This window comes from Camelina sativa, chromosome 17 (assembly GCF_030686135.1).
Source record: "Camelina sativa cultivar CO46 ecotype springtype chromosome 17, ASM3068613v1".
NCBI classification, from domain to species: domain Eukaryota; kingdom Viridiplantae; phylum Streptophyta; class Magnoliopsida; order Brassicales; family Brassicaceae; genus Camelina; species Camelina sativa.
Window position 1 is genome coordinate 4,150,935 of NC_141896.1, and position 23,293 is coordinate 4,174,227.

The 23,293-nt window shown below is 35.1% G+C and overlaps 6 protein-coding genes and 1 long non-coding RNA gene across 15 annotated transcripts; 2 read left to right on the plus strand and 5 right to left on the minus strand.

The window, feature by feature from the left end:
• Positions 1-54: 54 nt before the first annotated feature.
• On the minus strand, positions 55-622 carry LOC109130253 (uncharacterized). The gene has a single exon (XM_019239788.2). It carries the CDS (start codon positions 577-579, stop codon positions 223-225), a length of 357 nt encoding a protein of 118 aa, XP_019095333.1. The 5' UTR covers positions 580-622; the 3' UTR covers positions 55-222.
• A 2,234-nt stretch (positions 623-2,856) lies between these two features.
• LOC104755273 (U-box domain-containing protein 18-like) lies at positions 2,857-5,432 on the plus strand. The gene has a single exon (XM_010477623.3). It carries the CDS (start codon positions 2,918-2,920, stop codon positions 5,042-5,044), a length of 2,127 nt encoding a protein of 708 aa, XP_010475925.1. The 5' UTR covers positions 2,857-2,917; the 3' UTR covers positions 5,045-5,432.
• A 712-nt stretch (positions 5,433-6,144) lies between these two features.
• On the plus strand, positions 6,145-9,789 carry LOC104755275 (ubiquitin-like-specific protease 1C). 3 transcript variants are annotated; one of them, XM_010477627.3, is made up of 14 exons: positions 6,145-6,595; positions 6,789-6,837; positions 6,922-6,989; positions 7,075-7,364; positions 7,527-7,575; positions 7,666-7,751; positions 7,842-7,871; positions 7,969-8,073; positions 8,172-8,274; positions 8,521-8,618; positions 8,812-8,934; positions 9,056-9,167; positions 9,259-9,366; positions 9,454-9,789. In XM_010477627.3, exons 1-14 carry the CDS (start codon positions 6,263-6,265, stop codon positions 9,553-9,555), a joined length of 1,656 nt encoding a protein of 551 aa, XP_010475929.2. In that variant the 5' UTR covers positions 6,145-6,262; the 3' UTR covers positions 9,556-9,789. The 3 variants fall into 3 exon arrangements, with proteins under 3 accessions (XP_010475929.2, XP_010475928.2, XP_087351396.1); XM_010477626.3 differs by having other exon boundaries at positions 6,154-6,595; positions 6,786-6,837; XM_087495270.1 differs by having other exon boundaries at positions 6,161-6,595; positions 6,786-6,837; positions 7,096-7,364.
• Positions 9,732-12,361, minus strand: LOC104755274 (uncharacterized). The gene is made up of 2 exons (XM_010477624.2): positions 10,549-12,361; positions 9,732-10,061 (listed from the first exon to the last, which is right to left on the minus strand). Exons 1-2 carry the CDS (start codon positions 12,261-12,263, stop codon positions 10,055-10,057), a joined length of 1,722 nt encoding a protein of 573 aa, XP_010475926.1. The 5' UTR covers positions 12,264-12,361; the 3' UTR covers positions 9,732-10,054.
• Positions 12,362-13,823: 1,462 nt separating this feature from the next.
• Positions 13,824-14,447, minus strand: LOC104755276 (gibberellin-regulated protein 8-like). 2 transcript variants are annotated; one of them, XM_087496342.1, is made up of 2 exons: positions 14,267-14,447; positions 13,824-14,154 (listed from the first exon to the last, which is right to left on the minus strand). In XM_087496342.1, exons 1-2 carry the CDS (start codon positions 14,346-14,348, stop codon positions 13,967-13,969), a joined length of 270 nt encoding a protein of 89 aa, XP_087352468.1. In that variant the 5' UTR covers positions 14,349-14,447; the 3' UTR covers positions 13,824-13,966. The 2 variants fall into 2 exon arrangements, with proteins under 2 accessions (XP_087352468.1, XP_019094905.1); XM_019239360.2 differs by having other exon boundaries at positions 13,824-14,151; positions 14,267-14,446.
• Positions 14,448-15,691: 1,244 nt separating this feature from the next.
• Positions 15,692-16,286, minus strand: LOC109124952 (gibberellin-regulated protein 8-like). Of its 2 annotated transcripts, none has more exons than XM_019239344.2 (2): positions 16,130-16,286; positions 15,692-16,014 (listed from the first exon to the last, which is right to left on the minus strand). In XM_019239344.2, exons 1-2 carry the CDS (start codon positions 16,209-16,211, stop codon positions 15,830-15,832), a joined length of 267 nt encoding a protein of 88 aa, XP_019094889.1. In that variant the 5' UTR covers positions 16,212-16,286; the 3' UTR covers positions 15,692-15,829. The 2 variants fall into 2 exon arrangements, with proteins under 2 accessions (XP_019094889.1, XP_087350102.1); XM_087493976.1 differs by having other exon boundaries at positions 15,692-16,017.
• Positions 16,287-17,931: 1,645 nt separating this feature from the next.
• LOC109130139 (uncharacterized) lies at positions 17,932-21,766 on the minus strand. 5 transcript variants are annotated; one of them, XR_015585840.1, is made up of 7 exons: positions 21,434-21,766; positions 20,478-21,013; positions 19,292-19,605; positions 19,100-19,196; positions 18,780-19,010; positions 18,430-18,543; positions 17,932-18,342 (listed from the first exon to the last, which is right to left on the minus strand). It is a non-coding gene; the product is annotated as an uncharacterized LOC109130139 (long non-coding RNA). The 5 variants fall into 5 exon arrangements; XR_015585841.1 differs by having other exon boundaries at positions 20,483-21,013; positions 21,434-21,764; XR_015585839.1 differs by having other exon boundaries at positions 17,932-18,345; positions 20,483-21,013; positions 21,434-21,764.
• Between the last annotated feature and the right edge of the window lie 1,527 nt (positions 21,767-23,293).

Consider the following 23,293-nt stretch of genomic DNA (forward strand, 5'->3'; position numbering starts at 1 on the left):
TAGTGACCATGTTAAACAGAATTATATAGATCATAACGAGATAATGACTGATAATTTATTGAAAAGAAAACTTATTCATATATTGCTAACATTATTGTAAATTTGTAATCTTTGAATGTAAAACTAACTTTAGCTTAAGCAAACAACTAAACGTCGACAAGGAATAATAGAGAGAAAACAGCTAAACATCAAACGATTAACATAGCTCTTATAGTTTAAATTTTACTTCGTGGCAGGAGGAATTGCGCCTGCAATTCTTGAACATTGCTCTTTCAACATTGGAGGAAAAAATGGCTTGATTGGGAGTTTCGGCAAGCAATTGGCTTCACCTTCCAAAAATGCTTTGCAGCAAGCTGGACCAATGTTTCCAAATCGTCTGCTAAGTATGGCTTGAGAAATTTCTGTGATACATCCCGGAATATTCATCAAGGATGACCAACATTTTGCAATATCAGGGAACCCTGGCATGCCGGGGCTGGGTTGGAATGGAAAAGGAAAGGGAAGTTGTGGTAGCTGAGCATTTGTAGAGACAACAACAGAGATGATCACTAGAAGAAGAACAACATTCTTGATAGACATAATTGAGAAATCTTAGAATTGATGAAAATATTAACTCTATGTAAAGTTTGTTTTTTGATTGATGAACAATAACAAGAGCCTTGCCCGTTTATTTATACGAAAACAGTGCTTATATGGTATTAATTGTGATGATCAAAACGTCTTTGATCAGTCTTAAATTAGTCTTTTTCAAATTAAAACAGAATCAAAACGTCCGATGATGAAACGGACGACATCAATTAAATAGTATTAAGAAGACGTGCCCGATAACTAAGCCAGTACATCTTAATGAAACCGGTTTATAATCCTTCGATTTAATTTTAAATTGATTTGAATCGGTTTGATTCTAATTACAAATGGCATGAAATTATAATGAGATGATATTTCGTGATGGACAGCCGGGACAAAGTGGCACGAAATTATGATGTTCCCGTGATAATTCCAAGTAAATGCTCAACCAAATAAATAACAACTAACAAGTACATACATGTTGCTTCTTATTCGTTTTCCTCTAAATGAATTTGGGAAATAAAAAGAAAAAAAAAAAACTCAAAGCAAGTCCACACAAAATAATCAACGGTTGACTTTGCCTTTGAATGATTAGTACTTGCATTTTTATAAGAGTCTAAATGGTCCACTTATAACTCAACCGGCCATTGTTCCCGAATATTATAACAACTCCTCAGAATCGCGCGACAGTCCAAGCTGATAAACTAAAGAGTACCACCTGGAAATATCCTACTTTATAGCATCTCAGGTATGGTATTTCCAATATAATATATCTAAAATAATATATCCAAATTTCATCAAGAACTTTCTCGAGTTCTTTCTTCTCTCTCGACGGCGACGACAAAACGTTGAAGGTGATGAAGTTTCAACAAGCCACAGATCGGGCATGGTAATTTCCGGATAATGCCAATAATGGTGATTAAATGGTTACTTTTACTGTATCATAAGGACTACTTGTGACATGCTGTGATTATAGAGAAAATAAATATATCCAAAGATTACATAATATAATCGACTGAATAACATAAACGAAAAGAAGTAATCATGTTAAGGATTCGATTAAAAACAATGTTTTTAAAACCGGACCGGTAACTGAACCGGGAAAGCTTCTGGGTCATGAGTCAACATAGTTCGACCGGGGTCAACCGGGTTCAATTGATTTTGATCATATTTTTATGAATAATAGGTATGGATATGTTTTCTAATTTTTTTCAATGATTAAAACTATGATATAATTGGATATACCAAATAAAATATTTCAATAACCATAATGATTTAAAATTTTTTAAAAAGTAATAAACTCAAAGTGTAACAAACTCAAAGTATAACCAATACTAGTAAAATATTTTAGAAATTCAAATCTAAAACCAATAAGAGGAGTGTAGAACATTCAATCTTCATTCTCTAAAAAAACCCTACTATTGCTAATTTGCTAAGAAGAAAACTAGAAAAGGTAATTAACTAAATTAATTGCATTCATTTTTACAAAAAAAAATAGAACCCGGTTTTATCCGGTTTAATGGTTCACTGGTTTTTGGTTTTTTGGCGGGTTGATATGGTTTTTTACCGGTTCAATTTCTTTTGGGTTTTGATATTAACCCAACCCGGACATGTTGCCGGTTTGCGGGTTAATGTGGTTCGACCGTCGGTCCGGTCCGGTTTTGAAAACATTGATTAAAAGACAGAAGAGTAGAACGAAGTTATCTTGTTAGTTGTTACCCCATGTTTTTTTTCGCTATTTGATATGAGTGATAAATTATTTGTGGAATGCTATGGATATAGTTACACAACCCACGATAAGTTAACAATGCAAATTGTGTACTACTACTAATCACAAATCCCAAATCCCAAAAATCATATTCATTGCCATAATTTTTGTAATCAAATGCATACAAATTAATCAGATAACATAGTATCGGTTTCCGTAAGTATCTCAACTCTCTAGACTAAGTCATGACATTAATCACTCCTATCGAAAAATTAATAAAAGAATTTATGATACAATTGAATAAAATGAACGAGGAAATATCCTATATATGTCCTTAACACATGGGTCGTACCAAATGTCGGCAGACTCCATGCACGTAACTTCATGACCACGTGGATCCTCACACACTCCACTACGATCTACGAAGCAACCTCCCTCTTCCTCGTTTTCGACGGTTCTCACGTGGCATACTGTCAATGGTCAGGGTTTCCAAGTTACATTAACCAATTATATCTTGTCACGCGTCACAAACCTTTGTCAACTCTTTATATAATTCCCCCACCTTCCATGTCGCCGTGTTACTCGAAAAAAACAATCACAAACATCCAAAAACAAACTTTGATCTTAAAAAGTCATAGCAGCATGATTCATACTAAGACCGGGTCAGGTCGTCGGATCCTGACTTTTCCGGCTGTGCAACCATGCGAATCAATCTCCATAGTCACCTTACTCGACTCACTCATTCAACTCGCCGGCGACATTCTCACATTCAAGTCGAAACACTTCTCCACCAATAAACAAAGCTTCAGAGAAACTCTAAGGCGAATCCAAAACCTAGTTCTCGTCTTCGAAGAGATCCGGATCCGAGTCGGGACTCCGAGACGCTATTTCCACCACGACTCTGCTGCTGTCTTGAGTCTCAAGGAGATCCACGTCATCTTCCAGAAGCTCAAGTTCCTTGTAGAAGACTGCACAAGAGACGGAGCTAGGCTATGTATGATGATGAACTCTGATCAAGTCTCGGATCACCTCCGTGTCCTGACTCGATTCATATCCACCAGTCTTGGTGCGTTCCCTGTTGCATCCGTTGACTTACCGAGCGAAGTCAACGAGCTGGTTGACTTAGTGGTGCGGCAAACTCGTAAGTATGGAGTCAAACTTGAAACAAATGATATACGGGTCATGAGCTCTGTTAATCGGATCCTTGCTCTGTTCGAGAACAGAGTTATTCCTGATCCGGATGAAATAAACATGATACTAGATCACGTAGGGATAAGAAAATGGGGAGACTGCGTCAAAGAGATCAACTTTCTCGGAGAAGAGATAGCTGCGGAGCGGTTAGATGAGAAGAAGAAGCAGAAGAATAGTAACGTTCGAGTCAAGCTTCTCAGTAGCTTAATGGGGTTCATATGCTATTGCAGATGCGTTATACTTCGACGGATCGAGAGAGATGATGCTCATCATCATAACGTAGATGATAATGACAAAGACCAAGACTTGATTCGAGGATTAAGAGTTGAGGATCTCCTTTGTCCAATCTCACTAGAGATTATGATGGATCCTGTGGTTATAGAAACAGGGCACACATATGATCGGAGCTCAATTACAAAATGGATCGGATCCGGTAACATCACGTGCCCTAAAACCGGAAAGATTCTCGCGAGTACTGATTTGGTTGACAACGTTTCCGTGAGGCGAGTGATATATAATCACTGCAGAACAAACGGCATCGTTTTGACGAGTATTGTTGTTGGCCGGAGAAGGAAGACTCAAGACGACGTGGTGCCGGAGAGTTTGGCTGCAAAGGGAGCTGCGAAACTCATGGCAAAGTTTCTCACTTCAGAGCTACTCAATGGCGACATGGAGATGATTTACAGAGCCGTGAGAGAGATTCGTGTTCAGACCAAGACAAGTAGTTTTAACAGGTCTTGTCTGGTTAAAGCTGGTGCCGTGAGTCCACTCTTAAGGCTTCTTAGCTCCGAAGATTCCAAGGTTCAAGAAAACGTTCAAGAAAACGCAATGGCTGGGATCTTGAATCTTTCAAAGCACGTTACTGGTAAATCCAAGATTGTTGGAGAAGGGTTGAAGATCATCGTAGAGATTCTCAACGAAGGAGCTAAAACAGAGACGAGACTATACGCTGCTTCTGCTCTGTTCTATCTATCTTCCGTTGAAGATTACAGCAAACGGATCGGAGAAAATAAAGATTCGATTCCGGGGCTGATGAAGATCGTTAAAGGAGAAGATTACGGCGGTTCGGCGAAACGCAACGCGTTGCTCGCGGTTATGGGTTTGTTGATGCAGTCTGATAACCATTGGCGTGTTCTCGCCGCCGGAGCTGTTCCTATACTTCTTGATCTGATGAGATCGGAAGATACCAGCGGCGAACTCACGGCGGATTGTTTAGCGACGCTAGCGAAGCTGGCGGAGTATCCTGATGGGACGATTGGGGTGATCCGACGTGGCGGTTTGAAACTCGCGGTGAAAGTTTTGTCTTCGTCGGATGTTTTGCCGGCGGTGAAACAGCACTGTGTTGGTCTGATTCTGAACCTTTGTCTTAACGGAGGTCGTGACGTCGTTGGGGTTCTGGTGAAGAACACGTTAGTTATGGGGTCGCTTTACACGGTGTTAAGTAACGGCGAATATGGGGGAAGCAAAAAGGCTAGCGCGCTTATCAGAATGATCCATGAGTTCCAGGAGAGGAAAACCGGTTCGTCCGGTTCAGTTGAACCAAGTCTTCAAAGAGGACGGTTTGTTCACGCCTGGTGATTTTGGTTATTTACCAAAAAGTAACTCTTGAGTATTTCTTTTCAACCATTGGGCCACAACATGCCAGACCATCAACTTCTTCTTCTCATCTTCTTCCTCTGCCCGGACTTGAACTCATGAGGTGAAGAGTACTTTTGTATCCCTCAAACCAAATGAGCTAACAAATCCAGGCAACTCTTGAGTATTTCAAAGAGTTATTTACCAAAAAGAAACTTAAAGGGTGAAATTCATTTTTTTTTTTTACATATGTAAGTAGTATTTGATGTATAAACCAAAGAGGGATGGCATTAAGCTTCATGTTTTTTGAGAAGCTGTGTAGTCCATACTTCATACTGTAATTTTTTTTCTTCATAGATGTATAAATTAATTAATAAAAACAATTACAATATGAAGTCAAACTACTTAACTTTTTAATGCTGCTTGTGACCTAGAATTAACATTACAAATATATTTTGGTACCTAACTTTTTCGAGTTTAGTTGGAATCTTATAATCTATAATTCATATAGAATTTTCCAATTTTAATTTTAAACTGGATTTGACTCGAAAGCTAATTTATTATTATTATTATTATTATTGATTGTAAATTATGAGAACTATTACATATGATTATACCATGGACAATTCTTTTCAATCCTATTAGATTCACTACATACACTGCTCCATGTTTTTTATGGACACTTCCTTCTCAATGCTCACCTTCAATTGTATATAGAGTCACGACGAACATCGATAATTGCACACCACTAGAAATAATCTGTAAATTTGCCTCTATTAATCTGCACAATTAATAAATCGCATTATACAACACTCAAACCCCAGACCTCTTGGTGTAGAAGCATTAATAAACCCTAGACCAACCATTGTATAATATATTTAATTATTTTTAAAATATATTATGTATTTTTGTTATTTTCAGAAAATCACATAAAAAGTTTTATGACGATTATAATGAAAATAATTAAGAAAATTTTAAATTGAAATGACGAAATTAGAAGCCCATAATCTAATCTAAATAGACTTTTTTGTAAAGTATTTATTGGATTTGAATTGGAAACCCATTATCTAAATAAATTATATATATTTTTATAAAAATCTTTTGAAGAAACCACAAAAAATTGCAAGAAGGATGAAAAGAGATAAAAAAATAACCCGGAGAATTCAACAAACCAAAACCTAAATAATAATATATCGGTAGTTTTTTTATTGATGAAGAGAGATGAAGAGGCAAAGAGTAATCGAGTTAGATCGTGTGGTGAAGACAAAGCTCAACATAGATTGGGACGATGCTTTGGCCGAGGAAGATGTTCCCGAGCTTGAGATCATCGGAACTGACAAAATTCCGCCCCCTGAGCCTACTATCTCCGGCGAGGAATCCGCCGTTTGCGTGCGATCCCTCAGGGATAACGAACTAGACGAGCATCTGAAGCGTCAGAGATCACTTCTGATTCTTTTAGGTGACAAGTTGCCAGATAAAGGCGACAAAATCCGCAACAGAATTGGAGACATTGAGTACGAGAAACAGCGAAGGATGTTGCAACGGACCAAACCGGTTTGTCTTTTTCTTTTACCTTTTTTAACTTCTTGCTGCATCATTTTGTGTTTTGACTGTGATGTGTGGAAGATAATGTAGTATGTGTTTGGATGATCTGATTGGTTCTGGCTAAAGCAGCTTCTCATTGGTTCTTACCTTTTCACTTGTCTGATACAATGTCTTGTCTTGTGACACTTGCTTATTTTAGCAGGATGCGGACAATGATGGATGTCAGATTCTGGAGAAACCGAGAAGCTCAGGTATCTTGTTGTCAGGTTTATCCCTCAGCTAATGTTGGTGTAAAAGTGTAAAACTTTGTCTCTTAATATGTTAAGTTCTTCCAGGTGTGTCTAGGCAAGAGAATACAGCCTCAAAAGACTCTTCTAGACAAAGGTCGAGTGACAATCCCAAAGTATGGTGTTTCTTACATTTCCTGTTTTTTAAAATCCTTTTACGTGCCTGCTTCTTGATGTAAATTGATATACTTTGTTTAACAGGTGGATGCTCAACCCGTGAAGCTATTTAATGACAAAACACAAGATTTGGAACGTGGAAGCTGGAAAGGCAAATTCAATAGAGATTCAATAGTAGAGAAAAGTAATGGGTGGCGATCGCTGCCAAGATTAAGTAAGTGTAATGTAAGTGAAAGTAACTTTTATTCTGGATCTAAGGATCCAAAAGGGAATCGAAAACTCAATGGTAAAGCAAAGCCAAAGGAATCTTCTCCTTATTTACTAGTCGACGATGATGATGACGAAGACGATGTAGTTGGCTATGAAACTCCCAGGTCTATATCTTTTCTCCCTGATACTACTTCAGAGATTTTCTTGCATGTCTTTTCAAGTTCAAGATTGTTGGTTACTACTATGTATGACATACCCTGTGGCTCTTGCTAACCATTGTTCAGAAGAGAATTTAGTATACTTATATGTGCATCTTTTTATCACAGGGAGCGGAGTGTGAAAACAACACCATCACAGAGTTCAAGCTGCAAGAAGGTATGTCATCTTATGCCATACAATTGTATTCTTGTACGTAATTAATTTATGAAAGGACATTAGCTCCCTTTCTGACACTTTTTTTTATAGAAATCAGATGATCAAGTGATTAATTTGGATGAAGATGAACCTCAGTCTCCGACGGTACTAGAGGAAGCATGTGAACTTCCTGAAGGGTAAAAATAGAGTTACTTCTGTTTATCTTCATCAATTGACTGGCCCTTCCTTCCTTGTTGGAATAACCTAAATTTTGGTGAAATCTGCAGGTTACCGGAAGATATTTACTACCCATCAAGGTGTGTAAAAAGTTACCTTGTAGTTGGTTTTATGTTTACTAATTGTGAACGTCAATAAGATAAATGACTATTTTTTCTTTTTTCCCATTTCATCTAGTGATCAAAGGGACGGGCGAGACCTTGTTCAAGTGTCTCTTGAAGATCTGAAATGTCTTTCACCTGGAGAATATCTTAAGTCGCCAGTTATAAATTTCTACCTCAGGTGTTTCTTAAGTACCGACTTGCATACTTGCATCATTATCTCTCTCTCTCTCTCATGTTATGGCTTTTATGTGATTATTTTCGCTTCTGTTTGACTAGGTTCTTGCAGCACCATGTATTTTCAACGAATGAGACAGTTGCTCATTGTCATTTCTTCAATACGTTTTTCTACAAGAAGCTCACAGAAGCTGTTTCATACAAGGTGATTCTTTTCCCTGATTCCTTTGAAGAATAAGATAACGAATCAATGGTTCTCAGCTCATTATTTTTGGTTTGCATCTCAAAATATTTAAAGCCCTCGAGATGCTTTAAGTTTCAGTATTCATATGCAACGCTAACTAGAATTGAGATGAAAATGAAAATACTACCTCTTCTTTTGCATCTTGTGATTTCTTCTTGGTTATTCGTGTTGATCGGTCTCTTCGTCTTCACCTTTCAATATGATCAGGGTAATGACAAGGATGCATTTTTTGTAAGGTTCAGGCGGTGGTGGAAGGGTTTAGATCTATTCCGTAAATCATATATATTTATTCCAATACATGAAGAGTAAGTCATTTACTGACCGTTGTCTATTGAAACCTATGATTGCATCTTTATGGCATGAAGAGTAGTTTTTTTTGTCGTCTAAGCTCTGAGGATTATGCAAAAAACTGCTATCTTAGATCAGAGTTATCGCATCTCAGTCTGTACCAGTTGATAAATGGTTTAATGGTCTTTTTCTTCCTCTTGGATGTTTCAGTCTCCACTGGAGCTTGGTAATAATTTGCATCCCAGACCAGGAAGACGAATCGGGATTGACTATAATTCATTTAGATTCATTGGGACTTCACCCAAGAAGTTTGATTTTCAATAATGTCAAAAGGTGAGAGACTCAAGGAACCCGTACCAATGATTTGAATCTGATTACATAAAGTTTCTCAGTGTTAAGACCATCTTCATATATATTCGAAATTTGTGGTTTTAATTACAACTTATTGTTGCAGGTTTCTGAGAGAGGAATGGAACTATCTAAACCAAGATGATTCAATGGATTTACCAATTTCAGCAAAAGTATGGAGAGACCTTCCCAATATGATCAACGAAGCTGAAGTGCAGGCTAGTCCTTTATCACTTCTTACGTTGCAATATATATAGTGTCTAAAGACAAATTATAGTATTCATCTATTTTTATTCATCACCAACTCAGGTTCCGCAACAGAAGAATGATTTCGACTGTGGTTTGTTCGTGCTCTTCTTCATAAAACGTTTCATCGAAGAAGCTCCTGAAAGGCTGAAACTAAAGGATTTGGGAATGGTGCGTTTCTCTTCTACCTCCTCCTGATCTCTTCTAAAGTAGTATATGTTTGTTAGCACTAACTCGTTTTCTTGAGTCCATCTCCAGATTCACAAGAAGTGGTTTAAACCCGATGAAGCTTCCGCTTTAAGGATCAAAATCTGGAACATTCTCGTTGATCTATTCCGTAAGGGTAACCAAACAGATTAAACGCTGTATAGAAGAGATTCTCCTTGAGATCCGTGTTGTGTTTGGCCACTCTTAAGTCTTAACTAAGAAATGAAAGAAAAGTTTTTTGTTCACGGGTCCTTTTCTTGCAAGTCCTGTAATAACTAAGCATGATGTAATCACAACAAATCAACTACGAGCCAATAGGCAAATAGTAATGAATCCGAATGAAAGCTAACATTGCTGCAACGGTTCAAATAACACAGCTTTTGCAAATCTTCACGTCTTACATGCTATCTTTATAACGACTCAGTCAACAGTTTCTCTCAAGCATTTTAAAATTGTTTTAGTCTCCCCTCTAAATAATCCATTTAACTCAGATTGTTACAACATTGAAGAACCTAAAACAGAGGATAGCAAAACTTAAAGCGGGTTTGTATCCCAAAGATGCAGAGCATTCTGTATTAGCCCAGGCTAGGCCATGATTCTGCGCCTTCTACTAATCTCTCTCTCTCTCTCTCAGTGATGCTTTTGTCTTGTTTTAGTCCCTGCAAATACGCAACAAAACATCAGTATCAATCAGTATGACTGACTTCTTTAGTCACGAGGTTATAATTTGTTACATGGACTAATAATGAGTCTAATGATCAGAGATCTTAAAAATAGAGTAAATTCTTGGTGAATAAAAATTCATTAGAATCAATATAGAGATCAGTGTTATTATCCGTCCAATAGCAAAATCATGAGTACTGATAGTGCAACATATAGTGGAATTAATTATCCCTGGTATAACATATGTTCTAATGAATTCATTGACTTGTCTCTACTATTTTCTAAGTTTAACCTATTATCCAGCGAATAGGACTATAAGAGATCTGATTCCTAAAGATTAAACACGCATCCTACATGCACGCTACTCAAAGCTTTGCTACACTCATTTAAACTAACAACTATTATGCATCTGTTAAGCAAAACAAGGCACGTATCATGACAAACACATCATTAAACCAAACAGATTGGAAGAAGGTTACTTACCAGTACTTAATCAAGCCGTCCCAGCCACATGTTGCGACTTTACTCTGTTCCAGAGGATGCCACTCGGCTCCAATGCATACTCCATTGTGACACTTAAGAGTCCTAAAGACTTTGCAGCTCTTCCAGTCCCAAAACCAGCACTTACCCTCACCATCTCCTGACATTACAAACCGTCCATCTGGCGAGAAATTAACTTGGCATGCATAACCAGCAGCAATGTGCCCTGCAAACCTCTTCTTTTTATTCAGCTGAAACCTTTCTCGAGTACTGTAGATCAGAATCTGGTTATCCAAGCTCTGCGCAGCAAGCCAATTACCATTCGGGTGGACAGAAATCGAAGGCATAGAGTGCATATGGGGCTCACTAATATACTTGATAACCACGGGGATTCCGAATTCCCACACTCGCAAAGACTTATCATCGCTCGATGTGACAAATCTTCTGTTATTGTCCACAAACGTGATTGTATTAACCGCACCCAAGTGCTGATCATACTCTTGTGTAATCTCCCCAGTATTAATATCCCACTGCACAATCTTCTTATCACTCATACCAGCCAACAAAATGTTCTGCTTGTCATCATCAGGATTCAGCTTAACCACATATGGAATCTTCCCGGTGGAGAAAGTCGAGATAACCTGACCAGTCTCCGTGTCCCAATACTTAATGTTCTTATCATACCCAGCAGTTAAGAACTTAGTCCCATCATTGGAGAAGCAAATATCCCTCACAGCTTTGCCGTGACCCATGTAGGTTCTCATGCATTTACCAGAGTTATACACATCCCAAATCTTAACCTTACAATCCATACCTGCAGAGAGAAGCAAATGTCCATGCTTTGGGAAGAACCTAATAGCAGAAACACCTTTCGTGTGACCACTCCATGTATGAACCAAACGTTTTGGAATGTAACAATGATCGTTGTTGGCCTTTGCATCTTTAGGAGCCTCAATCCAAGACCTCCCTTGGTAATCTTTCTCCTCTTTACCATGGAAGGTACTCTTATCCGCGTAATGCTCTCCTTTAGCTTCGTTTTGTTGTCCCTTCTCTTCCTTCTTCTTGGCATGCTCCTCCGCATACTTCTTCTGCTCCTCAGTCAACTCTCCCTGAACAACCTCCTTCTTCCTCGACCAAGGACTCTTCCTATTCCTCGTAAGCCAAGCTTCACTCTCCGGATTCTCAGCCTCAGGCTCAATCTCTACCTTTTTCTCTTCCCCATCTCTCTCCTCTTTGTTCTTCTCAATCTTCCTCCGCTTCTGCTCACTCTGCCGAACATTATAAACCGATTCACCGTCGTTCTTCCTCAACGCCTCCACATCGCCGACGTAATTCATCCCAGACGGATCCGCAGCGTAACCATGCTTCTGAAACGTATTGTGCTGCTCATCAAACACAAAGGATCCAATCGAAGCATCTTCCACAGACCCTAGCTTGTGATTCCGCATCCCCTGAGCGATCCCGTCTTTCGCATACGGGTGCGCGGGGCCGAGTATCGGAGCCCAGAGCTGTTCATAGGTAGGGTTAGTCACGACGACGTGTTGAGTCGGATTAATCGGCTTCGAATTCGATTGGTTCACGTTAGCCACCGTGAGAGCTAGCGCTGTATCGTCTACCTCCGGTGCTGATGATTTCGTCTTTAACATACGAAGCGGTGAAGATTCCGGTGAAGATACAACGGCTTCTTCATCTTCGTCGTATGATTGAATCAGATCCATCTCTACGATTTTGCTCACACCAAAGTTGTTTCTTCGCCTCTGTTTCTCTTCTCTACTAAAAGGGTTTTAATGTTTTATAATTCCTAAATCCAATAAGGGTTGCAATTTTGAAAGATTGACCCTGACTTTTGTTTTATTTTCATATTCACCCCGATAGTGTATTTATTTGACATTTACGTCCCCGGGTAAAATCACACCAAGTCAAACCGATATAAACCGGAAGAAACAAAAGTTAATTAAGGTTTCTAGTGTTTTGACGGTGGCGAGATAAAATAAAAGATATTAATAAAACATGGAGAGGCCAATAATGTTTTACATAGCTTGGTTCATATATATCTCCGTAAGTCCGAAACTCATACAATGCATTTTCATAACAACTTCGTGAAAAGATAACGAAGATTGGTAACTGTTAGTTAGAGCCAAATAAAAACCCAAGTTATTTACTTTTATATTTTTTGCATCATTGTGGTTATAGTCAATATGTAACCAAAAAGTTAAGAGCTAATTGACTACTGCCTAATCAATTTAATCAGTTCTTAAGATAATGAGTACATATAATTAACAATAATTGTGTACATAGATATATGTAACATGTTTGTATTATTGTATCTCCTTTATAATAAAAGAAAAGTACACAACATAGGTTTTTGTAGATTTTATATTTTTAATAAATGGTTACAAATAGGTTATAGATAAGTTATAGATTAATCCTTTGGTTACACCTAAATATTAGGGATATTCCAAATTGATAATTAATATATTAATGGTAACAAATAAATAATGGATATTCCATACTATATTTTTGGAAGATTTTAGTCATATATCAAGTTGTTTCCAAAAATTTTTAAATACAATATTACAAATTTATTTTTCACAGATTTTATCGATAGACCACAACGTTAACCAAAATAGATTATGAAATTGATAAATTGATTGGTTACAAGTTAAATAGTGGGTTAAAAGAGAAATTACGAAATAAAATTTAACCAGTATTATAACACGGGTACTTATCCAGAATCATTAACAATATAAAACTTACAAAATAGCTGTTTTTTTTTCAAGCCTTCATATTTAGCATATAATTTTATTGCATAATATTTTATACAAAAAAAACTTTAAAAAATAATATAAATTATCTTTGATATAAAAAATACAATATAAATAAATGATTTTCAACCCGTGCTCTTTAATCTAGTATACTCATAAAACACATGTACTATCTAATATATAAACATAAAACATATAGAGAGAAAGAGAGAGAGAGAGAGAGAGAGTTATACTAGCTACGAAGTGAAAATAACTATTCCGAAAGTAATTCTAGATATTTGGAAAATAACTCTAGATACGAGATTCTCTTCCCCCTTCATATTATTGTGAAAATAACTATTCGGAAAGTAACTCTAGATATTTGGAAAAAAATATTGTTATCCAAAAAAACATACAATAGCAAGAACCTGATTAACGAGAAACTCCACATTAATCACCAGAAAGTGTAGGTCTCAGTAAAAATAAAGCTGAGAGATATAAACCTTGACATGATTTATTCTTAATGTGTTTAGGTTTTAAAGATAACAAAAGATTTCATTAGTGAAGCACATATTTTATTTCATACATTAAATGTAGATGAGATTAAATTTTCCATACATAAAATAAATAAAAGATACGTAGATATTAGGCATCCTATGAAGATTTTTAAAGCATGTTCAAGGACACTTGGGTCCTCCTTTGGAGTTTTTGATATCACGGTAGCAAGGACATTCATCTTTGTTTCCATAAGTGCCCGATGGAACACAATTACACTTCTCACAACATATATTGCAGTCCTTGATGCACTCTTCATGTTTTCTGTCATTCTTTGAGCATCTCACATTGCACTTTTCACCGCATGCTGCTAATTCATTTAAGCATTAATTGTATATAAAATGTTAGAATCTCAGACAAGCAGTGGGTTTAAATGATAAATTTATCTACAATATGTAACTAAATTTAAGTATAATACTTACACGAATCAGCGCTTGAAAGTGCGAAAAATGAAGACGTGAAGAGAAGAGAGATTATGAAGAATTGTACAACTATGAGTTTCATCTTCACTTTTGGTTAGATTTCAAAACCTTTATCTTTATTTCAATAAGAGTAAAGAAGAAAACTTAAAGATTGCAAAGAGACAGTAGTGATGAAGATGAAATGTAGATACAAAGGGGGATTACTTATAGTTAAGAATTTGAACTGAAATGTTTATTATCTTTATCCATTTTAAATAAAAAAAAAAATGCAAATGAAAGATTTCTTACTGAAGAAAAAAAGAAAGATTTCTTACTTGTTATGTCAATGTATTTATGAATTAGTAATTTGTTTCTTAAAGGATGTTATTGGATTGATTAACATCAGATTCTAGATGAGATTTAAAATTATTAAAAAATTATTTAAATTACAAAACCAATAAAACCTCTTTATAGTACATAGATATTATCTCTATCTAGACTATATGAAATTGCTTAAATTTAATATTTTAAAAATAATGGCTAATTCGGAAGTGTATCTCTGCTCAGGGAATTTTCCCTATAATTAATACTTAAACGGCATGTTTCGTGTAGTGGATATTGAAAATAGTTGACAATGTAAAAAAGAAAAAAAAAATCATAATCAGATTCATTTCTCTTTTCACAAAAAAAATATATAAAAAAAGCAGATTCATTTCTATGGTTGATTCTCACGAACGAACGGATACCGGCAGAAGGAACGACCCTTGATAAGTAAATAACTTGTAACAATGTCCTTTTCTTCTCCTTCAAATAATTTACATTCTCTTTCACTTTGATCATGTATGTTGTCGCTTGATCTATAAGTTGAGGTATTGGTAACTGTTAGTTAGAGCCAATAAAAACCCAAGTTATTTACTTTTATATTTTTTGCATCATTGTGGTTATAGTCAACATGTAACCAAAAAGTTAAGAGCTAATTGGGTGTTCATAGAGGGACTACTGCCTAATCAATTTAATCAGTTCTTAAGATAATGCGTACATATAATTAGGAATAGTTGTGTACGTAGATATATGTAACATATGTTTGTATTATTGTATATACGCATAAAACACATGTACAATCTAATAAACATAAAACATATAGAGAGAAAGAGAGAGATATACTAGCTAGGAATTGAAAATAACTATTCGGAAAGTAACTCTAGATATTTGGAAAAATAACTCTAGATATGAGATTCTCTCCCCCCCTTCATATTATTGTGAAAATAACTATTCGGAAAGTAACTCTAGATATTTGGAAAAAAATATTGTTATCCAAAAAAACATACAATAGCAAGAACCTGATTAACGAGAAACTCCACATTAATCACCAGAAAGTGTAGGTCTCAGTAAAAATAAAGCTGAGAGATATAAACCTTGACATGATTTATTCTTAATGTGTTTAGGTTTTAAAGATAACAAAAGATTTCATTAGTGAAGCACATATTTTTTTCATACATTAAACGTAGATGAGATTAAATTTTCCATACATAAAATAAAAGATACGTAGATATTAGGCGTCCTATGATGATTTTTAAAGTATGTTCAAGGACACTTGGGTCCTCCTTTGGAGTTTTTGATATCACGGTAGCAAGGACATTCATCTTTGTTTCCATAAGTGCCCGATGGAACACAATTACACTTCTCACAACATATATTGCAGTCCTTGATGCACTCTTCATGTTTTCTGTCATTCTTTGAGCATCTCACATTGCACTTTTCACCGCATGCTGCTAATTCATTTAAGCATTAATTGCATATAAAATGTTAGAATCTCAGACAAGCAGTGGGTTTAAATGATAAATTTATCTACAATATGTAACTAAATTTAAGTATAATACTTACACGAATCAACGCTTGAAAGTGCGAAAAATGAAGACGTGAAGAGAAGAGAGATTATGAAGAATTGTACAACTATGAGTTTCATCTTCACTTTTGGTTAGATTTCAAAACCTTTATCTTTATTTCAATAAGAGTAAAGAAGAAAACTTAAAGATTGCAAAGAAACAGTAGTGATGATGATGAAATGTAAATACAAAGGGGGATTACTTATAGTTAAGAATTTGAAGTGAAATGTTTATTATCTTTATCCATTTTAAATAAAAAATATGCAAATGAATGATTTCTTACTTGTTATGTCAATGTATTTATGAATTAGTAATTTGTTTCTTAAAGGATGTTATTGGATTGATTAACATCAGATTCTACATGACATTTAAAATTATTGAAAAACTATTTAAATTACAAAACCAAAAACCTCGGCTAATAGAAAATGGACTTTTAAGATTCCAAGGGCCATCAATCACTACTGAAACCTCTTTACAGTACATATATATTATCTCTATCTAGACTATATGATAAATTGCTCAACTTTAACATTTACAAAATAATGGCTAATTCGGAAGTGTTTCTCTGCTCCGGGAATTTTATTTTTATTTTTTCTTGTGTGGTTATAATTAATAATACTTAAACGACAAGTTTCGTGTAGTGGATATTGAAAATAGTTGACAACTTAAAAAAGAAAAAAAAATCATAATCAGATTCATTTCCCTTTGCACAGAAAAAAAAAAGAAAAAGCAGATTCATTTCTATGGTTGATTCTCACGATCGAATATCGGCAGAAGGAACGACCCTACTTGTAACAATGTCCTTTTCTTCTCCTTCAAATAATATACCTTCTCTTTCGCTTTGATCATGTATGTTGTCGCTTGATCTATAAGTTGAGGTATTGGTAACTGTTAGAGCCAATAAAAACCCAAGTTATTTACTTTTATAATCAATATGTAACTAAAAAGTTAAGAGCTAATTGGGTGTTCAGAGAGGGACTACTGCCTAATCAATATAATCAGTTCTTAAGAATAATGCGTACATATATAATTAACAATAATTGTGTACGTAGATATATGTTTGTATTATTGTATATACGCATAAAACACATGTACAATCTAATATATAGAGAGAAAGAGAGAGAGAGAGAGTTATACTAGCTAGGAAGTGATCATATAGAGAGAAAAGGACCCTACGAGTGGGAGAACATGAGAAGAGGTTTTTCATGCGCATTCGTCGCTATGAGGTTTCGTTGTTCCCTCAAGGACGATGCAGAGCTTCCTTCTCCTATTTCTCTCCCCATATTCATTCTTTTTTTTTTTTGTTTTCCTTTATTAATTATGGTACTAAAATAAATTTCTTTCTTTTCAAATTCATCTCTGATTATATATGTAAAGATTATGGAGAAAGAGAGTCACAAATATCAAATTTGAGAGAAGAGAGTTGCGTAATTATATAGGAAAAAACAAATTATAGAGGAAAATTATGTTTTCAAAGAAAATCATTGATTTTGTGATTGCGTCTGTGAGTTTACATGCTTATTTTTGATACCAAGACTTTGTTACTATGTAATTTTCACTTAAAATTTCCATAAAAATGAGTTAATGAATCTGATGAGTTTGGTTATAATGAGTTCATGAGTTGACTACTAACACATCAATTTCTTCATTGATATTGGAAATATTTTTTTTTTGGTGAAGGTTTTAAAGAATTTTTTAGGTTTCTTAGAGCATCATTAGTGGAGTAACCCTCCTAAATTACTAACATATTAATTAATAATATAATTAATATTAAATTAATTAAAGCAATTCTAAGAGAACTTTAGCAAAAACATACCTCCACTAGAGAACCCAAAGAAGGTTGCTCAATTAACAAAATTTTACAAATTATTTATGTTATTTATACAAAATCATCCCTCCATATGCTTGATAGATTTTTCTGGTTGCATTTGTACCAATATGCAAGTCTACGTACCAGTTAGCATAGTGAACCTGCTGCTGCTTCTCCATCCATCTTAACAATCTGCTGCTTCTCTTCATCTACGTACCAGTTAAGATAGTGAACCTTTTAGATTTTTGTAGCAAGCACTGGTCGAACGGGATGAACAAAACAAGCCTTTCACGAGAGAGCTCAGACTTGGGTAGGCCATTCAAAATGCAGGCTTCCGAGACAATGAACAGACCAGCTGCTTTGGCTTGTTTACGGAACTCAGAAACTACCAATTGATGGCACTTCTATGCATTTGATACTTTGGTTCAGACCACTTGAGATATATATAACACATGAGCTATGGGAGGAAAAATGATAGTGTCAGTTACCTTCAACGGGTCTAGTTTGTGAGATAAAACTGACAACAATGGTGTAAGCTGCGATCGAAAGCTAGGAACGTCCAGGACTGATCTCATTCGGAAGCATAGCACGTACAAGATTGCCTACAGTCACAGAAAAAGTAACAAATTTAAATCATCAGTGTTAGGGGAGAAAACAAAACTCAACAGTCAACAGTGTCGCTCTGTGTAGCACCACATCTCAAGAACCTTTGCATATATCATCCCTAACATCAAACATGTGACAGAGGACTAACCAGACATCCCTAATATCTTAACCTTTTTGAGCAAAACATGTTCTTTCTTTCAAACACAATTGCACAACATATAAAGTAACTAACCTATTTGCAGAGAGCAAGAACTAAACGACAATAACAAAAGCTTCAATGAAAGGATTTGAAGCTTAGCAAACGTGACACAATGCATTTGCCACAATCATCTCCATGAGCATCAACTCACTAACTTCCTCCTCTACGTCTTCACCAGTTTATCCAGCTTCTCTGTTACAGGATAAACTAATATCTAGAGGATTCTGGCTTAAAGGTTTGAGCACCGGCTTGATGACGTTCCATCTGTAGAGACAATTGCCAAATTAGCATATCAATCTCAATTTCAATTTCAATTCCTCGTTTGATGCACATAAATAAAACCAAAGACTTACCAGACATAAAGTATGGAAGCAATCTCTTATAACGTCGTTTGAAGTAACTCCTCTGCTTCTACATTTCTTAATCCACAAGCATGAGCTTTGATTCCATCTTTTCACCACAAACAAAAAAACTAAATCATCATCCATAATTCTTGTAATTATGATCCAAGTCTAACAGATGCTTAAAAGATCAAAGAAACTTACTGTTCGAATCCGGACATTTGCAACGAGATATATGGTATTGTTCTTCCTTGCTTCAGTTTCTTCTTTGCCGTTTAATTCGCTGTCGTCGGTGGAGTTCGGACTCGGAGAGGAGATGCGTCTGAGACGCAGATCCTTGATGGTGACTCGCGGAGGATACATTCGATCGGTTTTTTTTCCTAAGAGTGATGGTGATGAGATGCGAGTCGCTGGTGGTTCAGTGATTTTTTAGTAGCGAGGATCTCTGTAGCTGAAGGAGACGAGAATCGCATCCTCTTCCGTTGGTTTGGTTCCACCAAAGCTTGAAGCTTCGTCGACTGAGAGAGAGAGAAGAGTTTTTTTAATATTTTATTAGGCAGAGTATCGGTTGCTCCAATGGCTTCCCACAGTATCGATACTCTGCTTGATGGACTCAAAAATGGATTTTTTATTCACAAATGGGGTCCAAATGTGAGAGTAACTCACAGAGTATTCCCCAGTAAAGATGGTCTTATAACATCGTATTATGGAAAGAGCTCCTTAATTTTGATGAAAACAATGTAAAAAGAAAAAAAGTCATATAGCTTTTGGCCTTTTATGATTGCGTCCGTGAGCTTACACACTAATTAATTATATATATGCATGCATCTTCTTTCCTACCAAGAGTGATATTTCAAACAGATGTGAAATTGATAACGTTAAAAAGTTTTGAGTCCAGTGAGATGCTGATTAGTACAGTAAGGTGTTTGTAGCAAAAATCATATCGAAAACCATTTCAATGGCGAAAAATAGTCAGAGAGCATGACGACAAAAAAAAAAAAAAAAATAGTCAGAGCACACAATAGACAAAAGTCATTCCTACTAATATGCATGTGTACTACGTACGTTCCCAACAACGAATATATAGAAAAGGAAAATTGTTTTGTATACCGATAGAACTGCATGGACCACTAGATCAAACAATCCCATGTTCGATTAATCAGGTGCACATATTTATCATCCCAAGTATTGAAGTATAGTATCACAGGCCATATATAAACTTAAGATTATTCAACATTAACTAAGCTATCATCTTAATACTATTAAAAGAGAAGTACAAAATTGAAAATTAACCAAAATTTCCAATAATGTCACTCAATTAAGCATGAAAGAAAATGTTTATTGAAATTGGAAGGGTAATTTGGTCAAAATCTTAGAGGAAATCGATTACCCGACCCGATTGAGGTGGGATCCACGCGTTTATCCGTTTGCCCGGTGGAGCTCCGCGTGTTTGATCGTGAACCCGACCATTTTCATCGGATAGTTAATGTGTATACTGGGCCTATTAAATGCATCATTGGGCCTATTAAAAAGCATTAATTGTTTCCCAAGTTGACAATAACTAAATCCCGTAAAATCCTTATAAGAATTGGTATATAATTTAAAAAGCATATTCTCCACTCCAAGAATTTCCTTAAAAATCGATCTATTCCTATATTATTAATTCACGACAACGATTATATTCCCTTATTTATTAGTCTCATTCATGGTGATTGAGCTAATAATCTGCTTGACGATTTTCAGATCTTAGATATTCTATTGGCTCTCCAGTATATTCTCAAATCAACTCAACCATAACCTAGATATCTAAAGTTCTCTATAAATATGGTTATTCACTCGACTCTTTAATTCATCAAGCAATTACTCATTTTATCAACTTTCTCTTTGTCCATCAAATCTATGGTTGCTTCCTTTTACTTCTTCAACCTGTACAAGACAATATAGAAGTTCGAGTGAGGGTCATTCATACCTGATGAAGATAATATAGAAGTTGTGACTTGTGAGATGTTGTTATTATCCCATTCGTATATGTTATATGTTGTTATTATCTCATTCGTATATGTTATATCAATGCTTGGATTCTTTACGTTTTTGTTTACTTTTTATCACTGGTGCCATTGATTTTATGGTTTTGTACTTTTTGACCACTCACTCATGTGAAACTGCGAAAGTGAAGCATTGATTTGAGAAATTAGCAAATCAACAAAAACCTACATAGTAGTAGTAGGTTAATTGGGCTCGAATAACTTACCATTTATAAATTCAGACATAAACGGGGGTTATATCAGAGACATACATACCGAGAGGCGATAGGTATATAATATATTAATTCGTTGAGATACTAACCTGCTATTGCCAAGATTGATTATTGCCATGGGACGCATAGTAACATGCACGATGATGACTACATAAGCTGGGGAATCCGGTACACCTTGATTGATGGAGAAGTTTGTGTTTTTTATTTGTCTTTTTGAAAAAAATTGATTCTAATCAGAAGACGGATTATACTTGCAGAAGTTTTTCAGACATTGAAAGAGATATTAGACCTATATCAGTGAAGAAACTCAGGGTTTTTCAGACATGCATAAGCAAAGAGACGAGAGTTTCTGTTGCTAAGATCGAGCGAGAAAGAAAAACATTAAAAATCAGATTGTTAGATCTGAAACGTTTTTTGTATGCATTAAAAATTGGGTCGATATTTTGTTTTGAAGTAAGCGAAACCTTTAATTTCATTTTTCAATATGTTTTCTTTTGAAAAAAATATGAAATCAGTATCCAACACGTGTCCACTCGCTCATCACTGTCGTATGAATCGTCCCCTTGAGGTTATCTTCTACTTGGCTTCTATTGGACTGTCTTTGTTTTCCGAATTTGGGCTGTACGTGTTGTAATATATTGGTCAGTAAAAATGCAGTGTTAAAAGAAAGAAATCAGCATGAACGGGAAATTAAATATACAAAATAGCACATAGTATAGTTGATATATTGGACCGGAAATATTTTATATACTTTTAACTTGGAGAAAAATTTAAATTTTTGCAGATCTATGAATCATAAAGCGGGTTAGAATTTACATAAATATGATTATATAGTTTTTATGGTTTAGTCTACTAAAATACATAAAACTTTTTAGTTTGATATCAAATGAGTTAACATGAAGGGACACACTAATTATATTTATACTTTTGTAAATTATTTAAAATAATAGTTACACTTAAAGACTAAAATAAAATATAGAGATAATTAGTTAATAATATTATGGAAAAAAGCTTGGAAAATGTATAAAATATCTAACTTAAATCGTTAGACAAATTACCAATTTTGCAATTCAACATTATAGTAGAAAAGGTTATCAAACTTCATTATAAATCAATATCAGAAAACAATATTACTGTTGACAACCATCGAATTTCAAAAAATTTAAAACTCGAGATCACACTACTGATTTATAAATTACAAAACTACAACAATATTTTACATATTTTAAACTTGGTTCCATATTATATTAAAAATAAGTAATGTTTATATATTAAAATCTACATACTTTAAAATCCTTTGAAAATATATACTGCTATACTTTTTGCTCAAACTACATATATATAAATGTATGTATTTATTTTCTTATACATATAAGTTCTACTTAATTAGTAATAACCAAATTTAAAAAACATAATTAAGATTTGTCCCGCGGTGTACCGCGGGTTCAAACCTAGTTATCATACAAGGAAAAGGACACAACCTATTCCTTACAGCTAGAAATTATTATTAAAGGCCTCAATTCTCTTTTGGCCGTATTAATTGTCTACATCATTCATTGGAGAACGTCCACGGGAGATGATTACAAAGATAGAAAATTAAGACTTGTCTAACTTGTTGAGTCTTGCTTGGAGAGAGAGTCCAGGTAAATGTTAGTCATAATTTCGCAACCGAGTAAAAGTGTCATCCAAGTTTTAGCAAATCGTACTATGATAGATACTTATGGAAATAACACTGTATATAAATCGTCTTGCCGCTTTACCACTTTCTTGGAAACTGCAATACGTGCCAATTTTAATATTTTTGCATTTTTCACATGTTATCATTATTATTATTATTTTTTTCTTTCTTCAAATATTTGAATTCCACACGAAGAAACTAGTCATTTGGGCTCACAAGAAGAAGATACATTTGCTTGGCTCGTCGTCGTCGCAATCACCAAAGATTTGGT

Coding starts and splice junctions, on each gene's coding strand:
- LOC104755276 (XM_087496342.1), bottom strand. CDS start 14,348: ATGAAACTCATAGTTGTACAATTCTTCATAATCTCTCTTCTCTTCACG. Junction 14,155..14,266: donor ACTTTCAAGCGCTGATTCGT/GTAAGTATTATA, acceptor TAAATGAATTAG/CAGCATGCGGTGAAAAGTGC.
- LOC109130253 (XM_019239788.2), bottom strand. CDS start 579: ATGTCTATCAAGAATGTTGTTCTTCTTCTAGTGATCATCTCTGTTGTT.
- LOC104755274 (XM_010477624.2), bottom strand. CDS start 12,263: ATGGATCTGATTCAATCATACGACGAAGATGAAGAAGCCGTTGTATCT.
- LOC104755273 (XM_010477623.3), top strand. CDS start 2,918: ATGATTCATACTAAGACCGGGTCAGGTCGTCGGATCCTGACTTTTCCG.
- LOC109124952 (XM_087493976.1), bottom strand. CDS start 16,211: ATGAAACTCATAGTTGTACAATTCTTCATAATCTCTCTTCTCTTCACG. Junction 16,018..16,129: donor ACTTTCAAGCGTTGATTCGT/GTAAGTATTATA, acceptor TAAATGAATTAG/CAGCATGCGGTGAAAAGTGC.
- LOC104755275 (XM_010477626.3), top strand. CDS start 6,263: ATGAAGAGGCAAAGAGTAATCGAGTTAGATCGTGTGGTGAAGACAAAG. Junction 7,752..7,841: donor GCATGTGAACTTCCTGAAGG/GTAAAAATAGAG, acceptor TGAAATCTGCAG/GTTACCGGAAGATATTTACT. Junction 8,935..9,055: donor ATTTTCAATAATGTCAAAAG/GTGAGAGACTCA, acceptor TTATTGTTGCAG/GTTTCTGAGAGAGGAATGGA.